This window comes from Falco rusticolus, chromosome Z (assembly GCF_015220075.1).
Source record: "Falco rusticolus isolate bFalRus1 chromosome Z, bFalRus1.pri, whole genome shotgun sequence".
NCBI classification, from domain to species: Eukaryota; Metazoa; Chordata; class Aves; order Falconiformes; family Falconidae; genus Falco; species Falco rusticolus.
In genome coordinates, this window is record NC_051210.1 from 36,302,863 (window position 1) to 36,324,204 (window position 21,342).

General features: G+C 37.7%; 1 protein-coding gene across 1 annotated transcript in view; it reads left to right on the forward strand.

Moving 5' to 3' along the window:
- The window catches only part of ROR2 (receptor tyrosine kinase like orphan receptor 2), a 154,006-nt gene that overhangs the window by 101,600 nt on the left and 31,064 nt on the right, over window positions 1-21,342 (forward strand). The window contains exons 2-4 of the mRNA XM_037374326.1: window positions 1,882-1,959; window positions 13,321-13,608; window positions 14,681-14,711. Coding sequence (XP_037230223.1) covers window positions 1,882-1,959; window positions 13,321-13,608; window positions 14,681-14,711 — 397 coding nt within the window. The remainder of the gene's footprint in view (window positions 1-1,881; window positions 1,960-13,320; window positions 13,609-14,680; window positions 14,712-21,342) is intronic.

Here is a 21,342-nt window from a genome sequence, read left to right on the forward strand (position 1 = left end):
GTCTCATCTTGGATTTATATTCCTTGTGGTCAGTAAATGTTGCTGCCCTGTTCTAAACAACTTGTGTGACATAGAGGAGGTCAAGCAAAAGCAAGGGAATAGAGGTGAGCTTGCCTTGCTGCCTCTTGGTAAACATGAGATGTGATGTGTCTCTGCTGAAATTTGACAGAAATATCCCTATTACACATTCATCAGTTCACACTCAAACAAACAAATCAGCAAAACCCCTGTACAATAAAAAGTCAGGCACTGAGTCTGCACCATGCCCTCAGGAGTGTGAAGACACACTGAGGCAGGATTTGCAGTGGCAATTTAAAGTGCTGCCACCTTGGCCGCCCATTTCCACTTTTCCCACTAGTCTGCAGATGAAAACTATCTATCACTTCTGTTGGCCATTGCTAGAAGTGGCAGATTATGTCTACCCAAGCCTTAGCTGTTCCGGCTTGAAAGAGGTGGGCTGCCAAGCCAAGGGTTACAGTGCTCTCTTCACCATCACTCTAATTGGGTTGACTGGGAATGAGCACACAACTCTAGTGGAATCAGTATTACTCTGAGGCTAGGAACCTCAACCAGTGGGAGGTGAAGGGAGAGACTGAAGTAGTGACAAGGTGGCAGTACTGTGACAAAATAAATACTTTTAGATCCAGCCTGAGGTTGAAGATGTCTCTGATTTCTGTTTCACCTGGTAAGTTTAAGGGCAATTTAGCTAAATCTTCTGTCCTCAATGGGTAAAAGCGTAAAAGGAAAATAAAAAATAATCATAGTCTCAATTTTCTTCTTTCATAATGTGCTGCAAGATAGGGATGGAGTTTTTTGTGTTTCGTCGCTGTGACTTGCAGTCAAAGTAATGTTGTAGGGTTTAGTGTGAAGGAAGGGAATGGGGACAAAAGGAAGAGGGAGAGCCTTTTCCCTAGTTTCATTTTACCCAAAACATTACCATGTACACCCCTAGCAAATCTACAACACAACCCAGATCTTTCACTTTAGATCCTGATGACCTTAGATTACATGGTCTCTTGGTGATACGCCAAGGTGGTAAGGAATTTGGATGGCTGAATGTAAATTAGGAAATACAAAAATACAGGAGATGTAATTTAAGAAGTTGCCTTAGCAAAAGCACCGCTATAGCTTTTTCTAATTTGTAAGTTCAGCTCTGCTTCTCAGCATCAAATTTTCAAAAGCAAGAGCAAACAAATGAACCCCTGTTTTATAATGGTCAGGGTTTTGTAAGACCTGCAGAAAAGTAAAGGATCATGAAGTATTGTCTGCTGTCTGCAGCAGCTGCTGGCTAAACATTTGTTCTAGCTTGTTCTGATATATGTTAGACACAAAAAAGGAGGGCACACAGAAAGATGCCTGTCTATTTCATCACCCCCTGGAATATTTCATTGATAGTTACTGTATTTTAATTCTTTGGAGATATCTTCTAGCAACTTGGCTGAGAATAGGCTAAGAAGGCAGCAGAGGTGATGAGCCAGACCTCTGGAAATAGAATCTGAATTACTGCAACATAACTTCAAAAGCAGATTTATGCCATTTTGTAACTGAGATTGTCAATGAAGCTCAGGTACTGCTTAATTTGCTAGCCCAGCACTGTTTTCAGGAAATGTTTGCGTTCTTTGTAAAACTGTGTGAATTTTATTCTAGTAAGCACTGGGAAGTAGTTTTTAATGCTGCCTATATTTGCCAAGCACAAGGTAAATTATTACAAAGTTTTCTAATGTGTGATAGATAAATCCTGACCTTGTTAGTAGCTGTCTCCTGTGTGCTCTGGAACCAGGATCTGGGCTGAATGAGTTTGCTGAACTTATTATCATAATGCTGTTAAAGAGAAAGATCAACTCAGAACATCAATTTGACAAAATATTTTTTTCTTCCTAGGTGAAATGGAAATTCCAGATACAAATGACCCCTTAGGTCACGTGGATGGACTTGAAAGACCAGTTCCAACACCAAAAGGTAAAATTAACTGTAGTTACTTTTTCTTCCCCCCACCCAAATATAAGTATAATTTAGAAAGGACTAGCAAAATCCTCTTATTATATGTTCACTTGATTTACCTGTGAATGAAAGTCTGTAAGAAAGGCAGCCTTGTATGACTTAATACTTCTGATTCTCAGAGGAAATAGCAAGGTTACTGGAGTACATAAAAATTAATTTTTAAGCATGTTCAGTCCCCTCACACTTAGGAATTAAATGTTTGACCCAAACATAGAGGGCTATTATTGCCTTCCTAGCATATTTTCTGTCATGTTGGTGCCATGAAAATGATTTAATTTTGTACAGTGCCACACTTGGCATCTATAGGTAAATCTTAAGTATTGTTATCTGTAAATAACTTTCGTTTGAGATAATTAAACCCAGTCCATGGCAACACAAGAATACTTTTCTTTTTAAGTAGCTCTGAGCATTAGTGAGTTTTTTTCTAAAGAACAGACTGTAATTGCAGAATTTCTAGTAACTTGTTAGTTAGCATATATTTTTATAATACTTTATCACTTAAACTATAGATCTAAATGCTATTCTCGGCTCTGAAAATGCACGTGTTTACTGCAAAATGGAATTCCAATTCAGTTTGGTTCAACTTCCTAAAGCAGGACATTTTCAGTGTTCTATCTGTAGAAACATGTTCTCTCAGTTGTAGTACAGATTTTTTTCTTTGTATAGAAGCACTGCTATACAAAGTCAACCCTTACACTTAGAAAAAAGGTCATATAATCTGTTCGCATGAAGAGCTCAGCCTACTTTCTGCATTATCATTAGCATTCTCAGCAAGATGAGTACATATTGAAGCCTAAGACACTGTGAGGTGCTGGTTAGATTTTTCAGAGCCTCTCTTTCACAGGAACATAAATTTTGAGGCTACCTTGGAATGTAATTTCTGTTCTCATAAATATCCAATGTCATGTAATCCTTATTGTGTTTCACTTGAATGCTGGTTAGATTTGTTACATTGACTATGCTTGTTAGAAGCTTTTCTTCAGAATTTTCCACTGATTTCTATCCTTAGTTGAATAAAGACATGTTTATGTTTGTGTATCTCTAACCACGTTGCTACTGATCATCATTGTGTGACTGTATCCTTCCGGTTTGGGAGGAAGACTTCTTGTGTACTCCTCAACCCTCTTCCACTTCCTGAAGCTCCCAGATGATTTGGGGATTAAATTTTGTCCTCCATTATCGGGAACAAATTTCATTAATAGACATTCCTGCCAGCAGCACAGTATACTAGAGTTTTTTATTTACTCCACACTCCCATACCCACTACTTTTGATGGAAAAAGGTCCATGTTTAATCTTTAACTGCATTGACAGGCTTGCTTACTTGGCAAGTTGGTCCCACTTTATTTACTTTTTTGTTATGTCTGAGCTTTTAAGTACAGACATAAAAGAAAATGTCTTTTTTCATGTGACATTACTTGGTTAAATTCTTGCTGAGAAAGGAGTTGCAGTTATTTCCTTTTTTTGCAGGGCCACAGGCAATACCTGTCTAAGGAAGTAATTAATCACATCTCAAACATTTCTACATCATAAGGATTTTGTATTTCCTTCAGAAAAAAAAAAAGAGACCCTTGTTCTTATATGACTCATTGGTGTAGAATCAGTTGCTGGTTTCCAGCATGCCTGGTCTGGAAATGGCCTCATTTTGCTACCCTTTTATTTTTGTGGCTACGGAATTCTCCAAGTAAGCAAAAATCCCTTGGCTGAACGTTTTTGTTTCTTTGGTTGGAATGTTAATCCATGTGTTTCTGTATCATAGTGAGGTAGCAGGTCTCGTTTCAAAAAATCTTTGGATAGTTCTGCTTCAGAGGTTGTGCATACTATTGGTACCATTAGAAAGAGGCCTTCAGCTCCTTCCACCACATTGATCTTCCTCCCTTCCTTAAAAAATGTTTAGTTATTCTGATTTGTTTATGACTTGTATCTTTTTCTAGTGTAGAATAGACCCAAGACAGACCTGAAAATAATAGTAAATGGGCTTTAATAATGCCCAAACGTATTGATCACACTCTGTAAATCCTCCAGAAGTCCTGAAATATGCTTCTGTCTCCAAGGAAGTAACCTGGTTAAGCAAGGTATTATTAATAGTAGGCACTCTGAAAAAGTTGCAAGTCTCTTCTTAAAAGTGAAGCTAGCTTTCTGATAGCTGATCGATAGGACCATGACTTGGCTAGGGCTTTGAGGAAAATTTATCTTCCTGTTTCATTGAACTGATCTCCTGAACCACCAGGAAAGCAGAGGGGAGCACTGTGAATTTGGTGTAGAAGAACTTAGATCTGCTTTGGAATAAAAATAAAAGATTCAAGCACAAATGTCCTCCCAGTCCAGTGAGCCTTTGCAAAAATTATCCTTTTCCCAATCTTGATTTCAATCTAGTGTGTCTTGATATCTTTTCTGTTTTGCAACCAACACTCTTAACAAACTTTCTCTGGTTCCTAAAAAGTCTCTTTCCCTGGCTTAAGAAACAAAATTATGTCAGCTCTGTGCTCTGCTCTGGAAACACTGGGGCTCACTGCCTGCTTGGGTCTGGCACTGCTCTCTGCCCACCTTCCTGCAGTCGACCAACTTTTCCTGTCAGTGATGCTGGGGAAGGAGCAAAGTTTCCTCTCTCTTTCTCTCACTGCAGCAGAGGGCCAGGACAAGGCCAACAGGGATATTTCCTTTCAGAAGCCCAGAGGAGAAAAAGAACGTACCTGTTATTCACAAAAAAGATGAGAGTTGTGGCACAAACCAAAACCAAGCTTTTCTTTTGTGATGAGCACTGTTGGTGCATCATCATGGAGGGGCTCACTGCTTGCAATCTTGTACTCTTAAAACAAACTTGGGGAAAGTATTAAAGGGTAATGAACTCTTCACGCCTAAATGAGCTCCACTAAAATCTCATAGTATAAATAATATCTGGTGGTGGCAATGTTAGAGCAATATACTTCAATAGTTAAATGCATGATTAAGGGCAACTTGCAGTAGCTGAGATATTGAGTGAGTTGGGTTGCTCAAGGCGACATGATGCCTCAAGCCCCTGACCTTAACTGTGGTTTCTGCAGAAGTCGGTCTGGGAACTTACTCTGGTTCAAGAGGTATCTATATGATAAATCTATATGACTAGGCTATCCTGGTTGCTTTGACTTGACATAAGGTAACTTGCCAGGAATCATGTATTCTAAAAGTGGTGGCTTTTTATCTACAGGACTGGTGATCGAAAGATCAGTCCACATCCTAACTGCACTGTTGTGCCCCCACTAAGATCTGCTTCTAAAAGGGCACTAACCTAGGACAGGTGCTCCTTCACAGTCTCACCTGGAAGTTCACAAAACAAGAAAACAATTGCACCCCACAGAATCGGATTCCCAGGCTAGATAAGATCTTCAGTCCTTCAAGTATGAGAAAATGCTGCTTAAAAATCAGGTTTCTTCTGCTAATAAGAGAGCTTAAGCCCACTGTTTTCGGTGTGGGGAACAATGTGCACATTGTGGCAGTATTTCAGTGCTAATTCTGCTTCATTCCTGAATGTGCTGTAATTTGTTCTGAAGTACATTTGAAGTGCATGTGATCCAAGTCACTTCATTTTACATGCTTCTGGCTTGCAGTTTTGTACATTGAGAACACAAATAGTATGGAAGATGGAGTGCGCATAATGGGATTAAATTAGGCTGTAAAGGTATCAATTTATCTGGAAATACTATGTGGCAGTATATAACAGTGTAGTTTCCTTAACTGCTCATGTGTATTTTGGCTACAATGTGTTGTGGGTTGCTCATCTTCGTATTGTGGTTAAATAAAGCAGAGAGGTGAAGAACTGGGAAGACTGCTTCACATTTAGGAAAATGGTCTGTGCAAGAAATCATGAGACTTAGACTTCTATCTCTGCTCCTTATAGGATGTTTTTTCTCCGTGTATTTCCAGCCCTGATTTACGTGTGGAAAGAGTCGCTTTACTGGACTCTTACAACTTGCTAAGATGTGATGGTGTGGTTCAGATCCCCTAAGCTCTTGTACTTGCAGCATTGTTGCTATACACACCTCTAGAAAGGAATACTTTGAATTCCAGTAACTTTCATGTTTGTTTTTGCTTACGATGGTGTTCAATTCTTTTATAAGCCCGGAACAATCTGCAACCCTTTGATATTCTTTATAGATTACCTGTCAGTTCTGGGAAGACTTTATACTTATTACGGTAATCATATCACAGTATATTTGGGAAGTGTTGTCTTCCTCAAGTCATTTCTTGTTAATAATCAACCATTCCATAAGCTAAAGTACGTTTCCTAGGTGAAAAATTATGTCTTATTATAGGAAATAATTAATTTGTTTCTTATGGAATTATTAATTACTCAAAATTTCCCAAAAAATCTCTTGTATTGCATGTAAGATTATATTAGTCTTAAAGTGCCATAGCAGAAAGTTGTCTTTTGAAAGAGTTCTGGTGAGAAAGACCATGTTCTTTTATATATATCTAACAAAATGAACAAAGAGTTATTTAAAGGAAAAAAAATCAAAAAGGCTTGGGAAGGAGGAATAAAAAAGCAAGGGGCTTGGGGGAAAAAAAAAATCATAATACACATATTTTTAGTGGTTTTGAACATTGGAAAGTCTTATGCCATTAATCTGAAAATGCTCTAAATTGTATGCAGTTATGCAGGCAGGAAGTGTTTCCTTTTTCTTTTTCAACAGCTGACTTTAAATTTTGAGTATCTAAAGCCAACACTGCCGTAAGTTTTGATGTGTTCTGAACAGATGGTTTTATGGGCTTTTCTGACTGTTGGATAAAGTTATTGAAATACATAATACAAATCTAAAAAGTGATAAAACATATATGTAATTATTATTATGACTTGTTCTGAAGAGATTGTTCTATCTTCAGGTACCTATCAATTTATGACTCAAATTTTCCATTCTTTTTCTCAGAAACTGGATATTCAGTGTTTGTTTCCCGTGTGCAATGCAGAAATAAAAAGGAATAAAAAATGGATTATAATTACATTATCTCATATCCTTATTATCTCAGGAACACAGAAAGATGTGAAACTCAGTGTATCATACATATTTTAACAGTCCACCTGTAAATTTTGGAAGTCACTTAAACAACCCTTGCTTTAGTTTCCACATTTGGAAAATAAGGTTGATGTTACCGTCCTGTCTTATGAGACTTCAATATTCATAAACTATTTAGAAGTTCTGAGATTAGAAGTTGAAAATTTTTAATAATTGCTATTTATGGAGGCCATCAAGAAGCTGGTTTGAAAATTGTCAATGCATAATTATTTTAAAAATCATATAGGGAAAGAGGAGCAACAACAAAAGAATAGAAAATAAATCTGGAATTGAAAACAGCTAAGCTAAAATTAACATGATCTAAAGTAACTGAAGAGGTTTAAAATATTTTTTAGAATGAACTTCAAAATCACAGCTAAGATCTTAAAATAACAGAAGCAGAGCAATCATTTTATATTGTGTTCATGCCAAGAATAGCACATATGGTTTAAGCCAATAACTTGGACATCTAGGTGCCAGAATAATATAAGTAAAACTAAGAAACATAATATGCATGTGAGGTCTCAGTGATAGTTGTACCCTTTGTGTTTTTATCTTAGTGTATATTCTAGTGCCTATCTTGATAATGATTTGACACATGCAGGAGAAGTTTATTTTTATATTCTTGCCAAAACACGCAAAATAGACCTGTCATCTTCATTTTGATTTGCTGTGGGATACTGTTTGATATATTTAGATGAAATTTATTCAATTTAAAAATATGAAGTACTGGCAACCTAACAAAGGCATTTCAAAATATGAAGGAGTTTTGCCAGAATTCATGTCAGTCATTTCCCTAAGCTGCTTTACTCATAGGATACACAGACTATGATCGTATAATACAATATATAGATTAAGCTGCATTATCCTCTCATAGGTTCTTGACAGAACAGTTTTTACTTTGTTCAAGCAAAATAAATATTAGTATTGGTTGTACACTATGTCAGAAAACATAACAAAAGAGAAGCTTAATTTAAAGCATATTTGCCTACAGCAAATGTAGAAATATCCATGAGATAGCTTTTCCCTTTGAAGTACTTTAAGCCAAGCCAAAGACCACTAAAGGCAAAGGAAGCATTGTCCTTCATTTCAGTGACTCTTGGAACCAAGCCAGAGTATAGAAAATAGTATATAACGGTAGCATCTGTGTAACACAGAAAGTTGCTGGCCATTATACTCGGATTGTTAAAAAATTGTATTTGATATCTGTGTCCCCAATGAAATATAATTGTTTATAGTATGACATTTAAAAGTTTAGTAATGCTGTTTATACTTAGAAAGCCCAAAATATTTTATATTTATGCTTTGTTTCAAAGGTATGTCAGTATTAAAACAGATCAAATCTATTCAAGTTTTAAAAATTCTAGTTGACTGATGCTTAACAAAATAGGACACAAGTTAAATACAAGTTCTAGTGCGTTCACATTCATTTTCCTCCCTGTCCAAATGAATGTTAAGAGAGAAAGGAAACTACGTTGGAAAAAATTTGTTTTGCACATTGTTGAGGTCCCAGTTTATCTTGGGAAACAGTTCGTTTTTTCCTCCAAACCAGTGCATCGAACTGGCATCCACACAGCATTTGTGGTGTGAGGTACATCACAAAAAGTAACTGCTGATTACCACTGCAGAAATTAAGTACAAAAAGCATTCTTAAGAGCTTGGTTGGTTGGTTAAATTTTCCGCTTTGTTTGAAAGATTTGCAATTATGGGTTCTCTAAAGTGGACACCAAATAACAGAGCAGCACAACAAATGGCTGCCCACTGTCATACAATCACTTCAGATTCAGTAAGTATATAAATGTCAGACTTCAGAATCATTTCTCAAAGAGGAGGCGAAAATAGGAAATAAAGACTGTACACCTCCGGGTACAGACAGAGGCAGTGGATAGGCAGTGAGTTGCCCTACTGTTCCTGAGCTGCTCTGCAAAACTTTGAAGAAAACACAAGTGCTTCAAAGTTCAGTAGGTTAAAGTATTTATTACTTGATTTGTAATAACAGGGTAATGTAAAACACTGCAGAAAATGCCTATAAAATTGGCAGGAGAAATAATGAACTAAAGCCAAATTCTAACCTGCAGGAAATGAATTCAGTTACACTGACTTCAGGGGAACTGTATCTAATCACACTGGGTCTGAATTCATCCATAAATCTTTGGCATTGCTTTTGGTAGTAATAGTTTTGTTCTAGTTATTAATAGGATCTGATTCATAAATTCACACAAAATACTTTGAATTGCTTAAAAGCTATTGACCAAATTACTTCCTATGGTACCTCTGGTTTAATTGGTAAACCAGAAAGTCCTAACATGAATTTAATCTTGAGTTAATAACATCTGTTGGTCCTAGTAAGTAAATTTAGTATCTGTTTTCATCCAAATTTACTTGAATGTAATATCCATAACTAACCTGGCTCATTAGGAAAAGTGAAATACCGGTGTTTGAGCAAGCTGTAAGCTGACCAATGGCACAAAACCTGACCAGTAAGTAGCACAAGAACAACGTAGACCTTTCCTATACTTCTGTGTTAAGAACAAAAAGTATATCGGAGATAGAACCACCACACTACCTGACTGTCAACTTACAGCGTTTGGGTTGACCCCACCTTTATAGAAAGCATCTTCTCTGCTTCTTTCACTTAGGAGTCAGGAGCATCTCCGAGCTGGTGTTTGTACCTCTGTGCTGGCTCCGTGCTGGAAGTGGTCTAACTTCTCAAAAAATACCTTAAACCAACTCTTTTGCTTTTCTTATGTGAGCACATTCAGGCTGCCCCCATGATTGCTGAATCACAGACCCATGGAACCACAGAACAGCCCAGGTTGGGAAGGACCTTAAAAGATCATCTGGCCAAACTTTTTTAGGGAAAGGGAGCCTAGACAAGATCATCTAACACCCTGTCTGATCGCACCTTGAAAACCTCCAGTAACGAGGACTCATCTGCATCTCTGGAGAGGTCATTTTCCAGTGAATGGTTGTTTTCACTGCAAAAAATTTAGTTCTATTGAGATGAAACCTCTCTTGATGCAGCTTGTAGCCATTGCCTCTTGTGTCTTCTCCATGTGGCTTCTTGAGCTCCACCCCCCCCCACCCCACCCCATCCCCCCCCCCCCCGAACCTTCTATTCTTCAGGGAGAAAAGACCTAACTCCTTCAAGTCTTCCCTCATAAGGCAGGCTCTCCAGATTTTCAGTCATCTTCATGGCCCTCCTTTGGACACTCTCCAGACTTTCTGTGTCATTTTTGAATTTTGGGAACTAGAATTGGACTCCAAGTGTGGCCGGACAAGCACTGAGTACACTGCGATGATCATGTCTCTATGTCTGCTAGCTAGCAATGCCCTTGTGGACACAGCCCGGGATCTGGTTTGCCTTTGTTGCCGCAGCAGCTCTTTTCGGACTCATGTTGAGCTTGTTGTCCACCAGGACGCCCAGCTCCCTTTCAGCAAGGCTACTCCTCAGCCACACAGATCCTAAGCCTGTACTGGACTCTTTGGTTATCCTGGTGCAGGTGCAGGACTTTGGACGCGTCTTTGAAACACTATGCAGTTCTTGCTTGCCCTTCTTTCAGCCTGTCCAGGTCTCTAAGATGGCTCTTCCTTCTGCCCACATCACCACCCAGTTTAGCCTCATCAGCAAACAGGCTGCTTTCAATCTCATCTTCCAAGACATTTATGAAGATGTTGAACAGTGTGGGGCCCCGTATTGATCCCTGAAGGACCTTGCTTGTGACGGTCTGCCAGCCTGAGTAAAAAACATTGATCATCACCCTCTGAGCGTGGCCTGTGAGCCAATTTCCCACCCATTTTGCAGACTGTACATCCAATTTGCCACTGTTGCTTGAGTTGGTGCTTTCATGGTCCCACACTGGGGCTCCACTCCTCTTCCACCCAACATCTCAAAGCCATTACCATGACTAGATGTCCTTGACTTCCTCAATGCTCCAGTTGTTTTGCTAAAATTTGAAGAATTTTCCAGCTTTTCCACCCCTTTTCATAAATTAATTCTGACTCAAGCAGTATTATTGAGTATGAGAACTCTTTTGAACATATTTCAAATAAATGCAAACTTACTTCTCCTCCTGACTGTATACTCTGCTTTAATCATGCTGATGAGAATAAACTCCATACAGATTAAGAAAAAGTGGCAAAATAATGAGCTAAGAGTGAAATAGCCATGGAAATTCCTTTTCTAACATGTGGCAGGATTGATCATACTTTCTTTCTTGCTGCTACAAATACTTACATATGTAAAAATGTTGGCTTAAGTAATAGTTTTAATCAATTGCTTCTATTCCCTGTATCAACAAGATAATTTGCTGGTTTTCTGTTCCCTGCCAGAATGTTACCCTAGCAATTCTAATTCTGAAACGTAACTGGAAACCACAACAAATGACACTGTTGTGGCATGACATTGCAGAAGGCTTCTTCTTCCTTTCTTATCAGACATTTGAAAAAAGTATTTGTTTTCTGTCAAAATGTTCTAAAGTCAGCTAAAGATTTGTAGACTAACAATAGGGAAAACTAATGTAAAATTACTTGCAGACTACTTCATTATTTTATGTGGAAAAAGGATGACAAATAATTTTCCTTTAAGTTTCCAGTGTCATGTGGAGGTTATATGTATTTGACTCATAGAATCATAGAATGTTTTGGATTGGAAGGGACCTTAAAAATAATTTAGTTCTAACCTCCCTGCCATGGGCAGGGATTTACTTCATTTTCTGTTTAGTGACATACTAAATTCACGCTTATCTACATTGTATTTTCATGTTATTCATTAAAGCAGCATTTCTTTTGGAAGTTCAATGGTAGGGAACAACATAATATTCAAGAAAACCCATTTTTCCAGCAAAATCTGGCTTTGCGAACTCTTTATATTATGATTTTTCTAGTGTTTTCCTCTCCGTTGCTATGCCTAGCCATTACAGAGTAACTGATTTTCATGATCATGTCAAAAGTAAATCAAAGCAGCGCATCATTTTTTTTTAAGTACTTCAGCAATTAGACTGCAAATGTTACCATTGCATTGCTGGTGTTAGATTCCTGCACAGTAATATGCTATTTCCTCATTAAACAACTGTAAAATAATCTAGCTGATAGGGAATGGCACATGTAGACATCCATCAGTTATTTGATATTTGGATCTAGATGACATAAAAATGTAACGTAATATGAAGTATTCCTGATGCTCTATGTCTCAATGGTATAAATTCATCAAAACAAACATATGAGTATGACAGCTAGATATTTTTCTTACTTGTTTTGACGATTGCATTATTATTTCAATGGAATTACATGCTTCCAAGCTTTCAATGTGTGATGTATGTCAGTTGCAAGACTCCTAACACCAAATTAAATTTAAAACAATAAGACTGAAGATTTGATTGTCAATTTTTTACAATAGTCTTCCATCAATTATTTTTTTAATCTTTTTATCACTTGAGATCACCAATACAGCATACATGCTTCTTGACAAGCCCTTTGCTTTTAACAAACCACAAATTAGTGCTTTTAGATTCCATTTATAAAACTAAACCCATGAAACCGGATTACTTGATGTCCATACAGACCTTTCTTCGTCCAATTTAGCACTACTTTAAGATTTGACATGAAAAATGGCAGTCTATAATCAATTTAAAAGTGCCCTCTGTATCACAGGTTACTTCTACAGTTGAGGCATACTTTCTTTAAATTGAATGTGAGACTTGCCATCTTTGAAGTTTGATTGTAAGGAAAACCTATCTGAATCAGGTTCATCTTAAGATTTCTTGTCAGTTGAGTATCTGGCAAGTCAAATTAATACCTAAAAGTAACTTTTCCAGTTTTAGTTATTTTTAAAGACAAATATATGACCATGTAAGAAGATTAAGTGGTAAAATTATAATGATATTCTAATATGGCTGCAACTGGGATTACTTTCTTATGGAATAGGGGTGTATTTTTTTGTTACAGAACTAACTGTTTCGCAAGAGACATAGAAATGGAGCAGAAAAAATCATTATTGCTTTCAGAATAGGTGTCCACAAAGGGAGTTAGGATTGTAATGGTATTAATTCATGCTTGACCTTCTAAACTGCATATCTACTTGCAGACAAACATGAAGCCAATCATGAAAGACAAATCAGACTGTAATGTTATGTGTCCCTAGGACAGAGAATTGCACATTTTTTTTTTAGTATATGCTTGAAAGAAAACTGAAACCATTTACAAGACCCTCTCTCAAAAATGTGCATTTGAGCAGCCTTTTATCACAAGCAAAGTGAAGTCTGATCTTTTCTGACCTTTTACCCTCTTAGGTTACTTTCTGACCTTTTTGGAACCAGTAAACAATATCACTGTAGTCCAGGGGCAAACAGCAATCCTGCACTGCAAGGTAGCAGGAAATCCATCTCCAAATGTGAGATGGCTAAAAAATGATGCTCCAGTGGTTCAGGAACCAAGACGGATCATCATCAGAAAAACAGATTATGGTTCACGTCTGAGAATCCAGGATCTGGATACCACGGACACAGGATACTACCAGTGCGTGGCTTCAAATGGGATGAAGACAATAACTGCAACAGGAGTGTTGTTCGTAAGGCTTGGTGAGTTCCTGGTTTTTATAATTACTCAGACTGCTTTATAGACTAGGTATTAGTTTTCACAGTAGCATAATGAGAAATGAATTTGATGTTTTAAGAAGAATTCTCAACACAAAAGGAAATAAATAAAGCCATTGCCTGGGGCCTCTCCCCCAGTGCAGAACTTCTCGGTTGAACTCAATACTCATTTACTGGTAATAAAAGAAAGTAAATACAGATGGAAAGGTCTGTAAATACGTAGTGAAGAAAAAATTTTAAAGAAGTGCCAGTATAAAGTACGAAAAGGTAACATTTCATTGCCTGGAGTTTTCACTGTACTGCTCAACTCAGTCTGTAAAGAAACCTAAAGGAAACAATGAGAAGCAGTTTTCTACGTGATATTCATAGTGCTGGCCCCATCCTTGTGAAATATCACATCTGTACTGTTAAGTGAAGCTTGGCCTCAAATTCTGTCCTTTGTCAGATGAAGGTACACCGCACCTTTCAAGAAGCACTTATATTGCATTTTGGAGACTTAATCGTCCAGCCTGGAAGGCAAGCTTTTATTTAGTTTGCTTCTGAAGCAATGGGGAAGAAAATTGTAGAGACATTTTCCTAAAATTTCTTCTGATTTTATAATGAAAATAGCTAACTCCACAGTTTAGTTTGTAAGTGATTCATTAAGTGCTGGGTATTGGACCTTGTCCCTGCTGTGACAAAGGTTGAGAGCATGCCTGTGTCATACCATAAACTGATAGTAAGGCTCTCAGGTGGGGCTTACTAAGAGGTAATTGATGTGTGAAGATAACACATTGTCTTTTTAACAGCCTGTGTTTTTATGGTGGGACATATTTAATAACAAAAGTTAAGTCCACTCAAGTTGCTGCCTGACCAGGCAGAAGATTCATGTGATTTTTATTTGTGGCTTTGAAAATAGCAATATATGATTATGTGCAGGAATGCAGAGGGTTTTGTTTGAATCTTGAGACAAACCTTCATTAAAGAGTTGTTTTCTTTTAGATTGCTCTTGACTTTTCTTATGCTGTTGTCCTTGAGCCAAACTTGCCAGTAATGTTTGTTTGGTTTATGTTTACAGGTCCAACAAACAGCCCGAATCACAATCTTCAGTAAGTACTTTTTGGAAAATTACTTAATGCACTCTGACCAACTTTGTTCTGTAAGAATTTAGTTCATAAGCTCAGTGAACACTGCCTGAAACCACAGTGTGCTTGCTAGAAAATACCTAATTTGATTGAAAACTCACAGACTGGATGAAGCTTTTTGCAGATGGGGATAACACTCTGTTACAGTGGCTTTTGGTTTGATCAAATTTTCTTGAGCAACTTCTGCTTTCTTATTTTGTATTTTAGACAAGCAAAATACCACAAAGGCATGATGTTTTAACAGTACCTGTTTACAGGGCAAGTAGGGGGTGGAAGAGTGGTTAAAAATGAACGGACAAAATGCTTAGGTTGCTGTGGTTATAAATTGACCCATGTTATATTATTATAGCTTGAAAGGTCAGATAAAACAGGACTAGAATCCTGTCTTTGAGTAGCTAGGTAAAACCTGTTTGTTAATGTCATTTGGACTTCAGTAGTAATTTGGTGATTTTTGTTAGCTGCCTGGGCTTACTTGCTGATCCAGTCATAATGATGAAAATAGATTAACTCTTTTTCACCATCATTGCTTCATGTGTTGGTTTTAATTGAAATGTTGCATATTGTATAATTTCTTGAAGTAGGTTCTGCTGTTGATCAAATAATGGAGTGAGGAGTACAGTCTGAGGCCATAAAATTAGTGTTGGTGATGGACTACTTGAAACAAAGAGTAAACGCAGATTTGTAAAGATGTGGATGCTTTTCAGAAGTACACTATTAATCAGTGTTTGTGATCTCTGAACTCCCAATGGCTTAAGTGGAAACACTTTAAACAACTGCAGTGGGCTGACCACTAATCCATCCATCTTGCATATACTCACTTAGTCATCTTCCATATATAAGAATAATACCACGTGGTACACATTCTTGCATTTTATAGGCACAGAAAACGTACATTAACTTAAAGGTTTCACCAGTATAGGGATTTAACAAGTTGTCATATTTTCCTTAAAATTTATTGCTATTGAAGATTAGCTGTCCATGCCAGTACAAAAAAAGTAATCATTTTTGTAACCACTGAAAACACTTGAGAAAACTGTTACGTACCTGTTCTACAAAGCAAAATAGTGAGATACCAGGAAGTTGTCTGAACTTTTATGATATCAGAAGGCAGAGACTGGTACACGAGACAGCAAACTGAATTATGTATAGTGAAGCACTGAACTGTTCAAGGAACACTTCTCAAATGCAACTGAAGAGTAGCAGTTTCCAAGCATAAGACGAAAATCTAGGACCCAAGCTGTAGGTTGATTCCCCTTTTGTTATTGAGCAAACAATTAATCTTATTTATTTTGGTTTGCCTAGGTTTTCCCAAACCCTTCTCCTGTGCTAGAGTGATAACTTACTAATATTTTACAAATATCAACATAAATCAAAAAAACAATTCCAGTTGATAAAGTGAAAAACCCAATTACTATGTGACATATTTCTGAATTACACCACACCCACCCCCAAGTGGAAGTGAATTAAGCTTCCTGAGCTGTCTTTCATTTTGGTTTTGCCTAGGTTTTGAATGCTTGACTACTCAAACTTTGCTGGTTTTGAACTGTAAGTTAGAATAAAGCAAAGAATATGAAAAAAAACCACCCCACCCAAACCCTCTCATTTGAATCATGACACCTCTAAATCAGTCTTGTACCAATGGTGTCAGTGGTAGACCTGGAAACAGTAGTATGCCGTTACAGTTTTGGCCCTGCCATTAAAAGGTGAAGAATACGTTGCTTGTAGATTTTGGTGGTGATTATTTTATATTCACTAGATTGAAGAAAAAGCTGAAACTTGAGAAAAACAAGGTCAGGTCAAAGGTCTAGTGAGAAATCATGAGGAACTAACCATATGAGGACCAGGAGCTTTCAGGGATTACAGATCTTTGCCTCATTGCGTGCCTATTCCTGTTTCAGTTTTCTCTTTCCTACTTTACTAGGTTTTGCCTACTTTTTCAATGTTCCTGTCCTTCCTTTTGATACTGTCCTTTTTTTTTTCTTTTCTTATGCTTCACATTTGCTCCCATGTTCCTCTGCTCCATGCAGATCTAGTCCTTCAAATAAAATGCCATCATTTGCAGTATTACATTTTTCTTTTCAGAAACCGATTAAGTTTTTGTTTTTTTTTTTTTTTACTGAATGTTTTATATAAAATCATGCATATCGCTTTGTAAGCCAGAAAAAAGGAAACGGCAAAAAGGTGAAAGAAATACCTAACTGCTTGGAAGGAGCCCACACAGAACAAAAGGCTCTTTCTGTTTGCTGGCTGCACAGCACAATCTTGTGTTGAGCCACCTGAGAGCCATTTCTCCTGGCATTAACGCTTCCAAAAAGACACGCTTCAGTGGAAGCGCTGAAACCTAAAACCATTGTAACTTGGTCTAAAACTATACCTAATGAATTATTAAGGGATGAAAAGCATTACCTGTGTTGATACCATCTAACAAGGTATTTTTATGAAGTCCGTGTGTTCTGCTGTAGATTTCTAGAAATTATCTACAATTAAAGATTGCCAGAGATCAGATGTGCATTATGCACTCAGACTTGCCAGCACAAAAAAGGGCCCTGACCTTCAGGCACTGAAGTTGAGAGATTTCCATAAAAAATCTAAAAGTAAAAGTTTCCAACCAAATGCATAGTCTTAAACTGGTGTGGACTGTTGAGAAGGTGGAGAGGTCTTTATTTGCTGTGAAAGTTTGTATCTGTGAAAATTTCTAGGGATTTTTCTGTAGAAAAGAAAAAGTAAAATCTATCAAAATTATTTAGCAAAAGTATTAAAATTGTTGAAAGCATTAATAGCTAGTACAAACTAATCTACAAAGGAAATAAAATCAAAACACAGTCAGAAGACTAGTTTCTGACCAGACTGCTGTCAAAGGACTGCGCAACTAGAGGACTGTTTCGCTAGAGCACAAGCTAGCAGGTTGAATCCTTTCTCTCACTGTGTAATGTAGTTGTATCATTAACATTATTAGCTTTTGCCTTTCTGAAGAGAGACATCTTGCCTGTTCAGGAAGGTACGAGTGTGTGGAAATAAAATAAATGGGTAACAAATACTGGAAAATGGTTTTTTTTAGCGTGGTTTAAGCAATGGATGTTAATCCTTGGTGTCAAAGAGTAGGAGGGTGGAAACACTTGCCTTCCCTTCTAGATGTGTTGCTCTTACAAGACAATTTTATTCTAAGAGACAATATGTTCTCTAATGTCTTCTCTTGAATGTTCAGATTCAATTTTACCTATTGGGCAAATTTCTGTTTTGAAGCTGTTTAGATTTCTCTATTTTGTGACTCTCAAGAGTGTGACTATAGTGGTGCCACCTCGGAAGGAACTTGGGATGGAAGATATCTGACCGTTTGTTGGATCTAAGGGCTTCTGGAAAATCTGATGAGGCTTTAGCAGAAGTGAGGAAGGTACAACAAAGTACAGGCAGAAAGAAGTAGCTATAAACTCATTCCTTGCCAAGTGTAGGTGAACAGACCTGGCTCTGTTGCCAGTGCTGCACTTTTCCCCACATGACCTTTCTGCAATCTGCTCAGGATGCCGGGAGGTGAACACCTCATTCCAGAGCCCTGTGCAGGGGGACTGGGCTTTCTAAGAAACTTTGAGAAGTCCCTGTTTCATCAAACTGACTAACATCAGTTCTGAGTTTACAGCCACTGATGCCTGTATGCTGGATCCTTAGGAGGAGAAGTAGGTGGGAAGAAACACCATCATCAAGCAGAAATCGTCATTACTCTGGGGAGGAATTTTGAGATGTTAATAATTCAGAATAAATTTGCATGTTCTCATGCCTTATTTTCTTCAGGTTGTTTGGGACAACAGTAAAAATTTTAAGATTCAGTCCATTGAAGGCAAGTGATGAAACAATTGTAGTTGAGAAAAAAACCCAGCTCTTTCAAACAATGTAAAAAAAAAAATGTCTTTAAAAACTAGTAACACATCTGAATTAAAACTCTGGTGAGGAACCGTGAGGCTGGGGTGTGCAATTTATTCTCTGTGGTCTGCATATCCCATACTTTTTATCACATAGATGAAGTGCATCTCTTCTGTGACCCCAAAGGGAGCCCCCTGGATGATGTGACAGGCACTCATACAGTTTTATGGTGGGGGAAGTATGTTTTAATCATGTGAAAAATTGCTTAATTATAAGAAGGGAAAGGGAATATGAGGCCCTGGGAAAGAGGGTGCAAAGGAGTAGGTCATCAGAGCACTTCACCCTGAGGCCACCTCCCTGCCCGTGGCGGGGGTCTTCCAGGTAAAAGACAGTAGCTGTGGGGGCAAACAATTTTGTAAACTGGATCTGTCTGGCAAATGAAAGGCACTCAACATCATGTTAAAAAGTAAGAATACTTTCCTTATCATCAAACAGCAGCAGCACTTGTCTCTTCCTCCTTTCCTTGGGTTGCATTGCAAATACTCTTTAGTCTCAGTGTGGTTCAGCCACTGACAACAACATTTTAAATCTTGCAGTTTACACAAAATTATCTTAAAATTCACATAAACAGATGTTTTTATAACCAATACAAGGTTGTCTCAACTTAGAAGTTACAGTGTTTGTTCAGGCCCCTGAGGACCAGGTGTTTGATGATGGGCCTCCTCCAGAATGATATGCATGCTTTTTGTTTCATCAAAATATACACTTGGCTGAGATGACCATATTTGAAGCGCATATATATTTTTCTAAGACATTTGTGGTAACATGCTGAAGTTACAGAGTAAGCACATATTTTGTGTACTGGTTTCCTGTTTTAATCAAGAACGAAGAAGAAAGATTTTGTGATAAAAACACTGGACTATAATTTTAGAGGTCTGGATTTAATTTCCAGCTGTGCTCCTGTCTCCATGTGTGATTGCCACAACTTGTTTAACCTTTGTCTCTTCATGTTTTCTACAGCAAATGGAGATGGTCAATCTTCGGAATTTTTGTCTTCCTCTGTTATGGGATCAGATTATTTCAAAATGTTTAGGATATGTTCTCTTCCCATAAAGCATGGGATAGTTATTCCTGTTTTACAAATGAGGATCTGAGGCGCAGGTTATCTCGGGCTGGTCTGCATTAAACAGCATGCATTTGCCTTGGCAGATTTCCTGGCTCCATGACAGTCCAATTTGGGGATCTGGCTGGAACATGCTGCAATTCCCTCCTAGCCCCTGTGTGTCAGTTTCCATTTTTCTTTCAAGGTTCGGGGAGAAGCTGTATTCCACCCTGGTGTGAAGTTGGGGCTCCTTTCAGGAAATTTTGATCCACAACCTTAATGGGCTTCTGGGTCTGTTGGTTCAAATGGCCTTTGACAATTGCTCAGGCCTAGACAGGAAATTTGTAGAGGAAGGAAGGAACTGAAACCAAGGCTGCACTAAGCCATTTTACATACTCTTTTCTCTCTTATCTGTTTTAGAGTGTAATTTTTTGGTAGAGTGATTGTTTTTACTCTAGCTATCGGGGATACAACCTAGTACAGTTCATAAGTATACTGTGTCACAAAAAATAGATAACTGAAAATTATACCCTGGTCTGGCTGGAGCTGTAGAATACAGTCAAAAGAAGCTGACCCTCTGAATTTTTTATCCTAATTTTATTTTTTTGTTTCAAAAAATACATTTTTTTTCTCATGCAAAACCCAGAATATACATAATTCAAGGTAGAGTTATGAGAGCAGTGGAAGTACTGGTTTGGGTTGCTTTCTAGCGCACTAGTTCCCAGCTTCTTTCCACACTGTGCTATTTCTTCAGCTTTAGTCTTCCACTTAAATCTTTCCTAATCACCAGTAATTAGATGATGAAATATTTAATACAGTTTATACTATTTACTGATAGAAGCAGAAATTTGGTGTGCTTATACAATTGACTAATTTTAAAAGCCAAATGTGTATTTAAACTAATATGCCTAACAGCTTGAACTAGACACAAGTGTCCATATTCCTGCAACTTGTCATCTGGGGAAACTGTTGTAGATGGAAGGGAAGAACAAAGGAAAGAAGCTTGTAGGCAGTAGAAAAAAAGGAAAAAAAATTGTTGTGCTCACCAATCCATACTGTTCAGAAACCCCCCAAAACCAAAGGGAAGCCAAGCATATGTAAAGGTGATTAAGTATCGATCTCCAGGAAAGCTTTACCTTCTTTGTGCTACTGTATAAATCAAATGCCCTTGAAACGTACAGTGTAATGCAGCTACATTGCACTGCTTTACTGAGAGAGCCTGGTTGCAAAGCCAAGAAAGTGGCCCTATGGGATTTGCCTGCTGTTGGGCAAGATTACCAAATACCTTAGGAAGAAGAAGCTATTAGTGACACTTCTGTCTACTCATACGATTAGAGCTAACTTAGGGTTAAACGTGAGAAAGCACCTTCCCACTTGTGATTAGCAGTACTGTTAAGATACTTTCAAATTAATTGGATCAAGCAGGGCAATAAATGTAATGCTTACCACTTTGCATTTATGTGGGGCTACATATATATTATATGGGGGCTACAGCATCCAGTACACCAAAACACAGAAACACTTTATTTCCTAAGAGCTCCATTTTCTAAAATTTAGAAATTTAGCTTGTTCGTGGATATTAAAGGAAGCTGATGGCTTCTGCAAGGAAGAAATTACCCACAGCCTGTGCACTGGGAG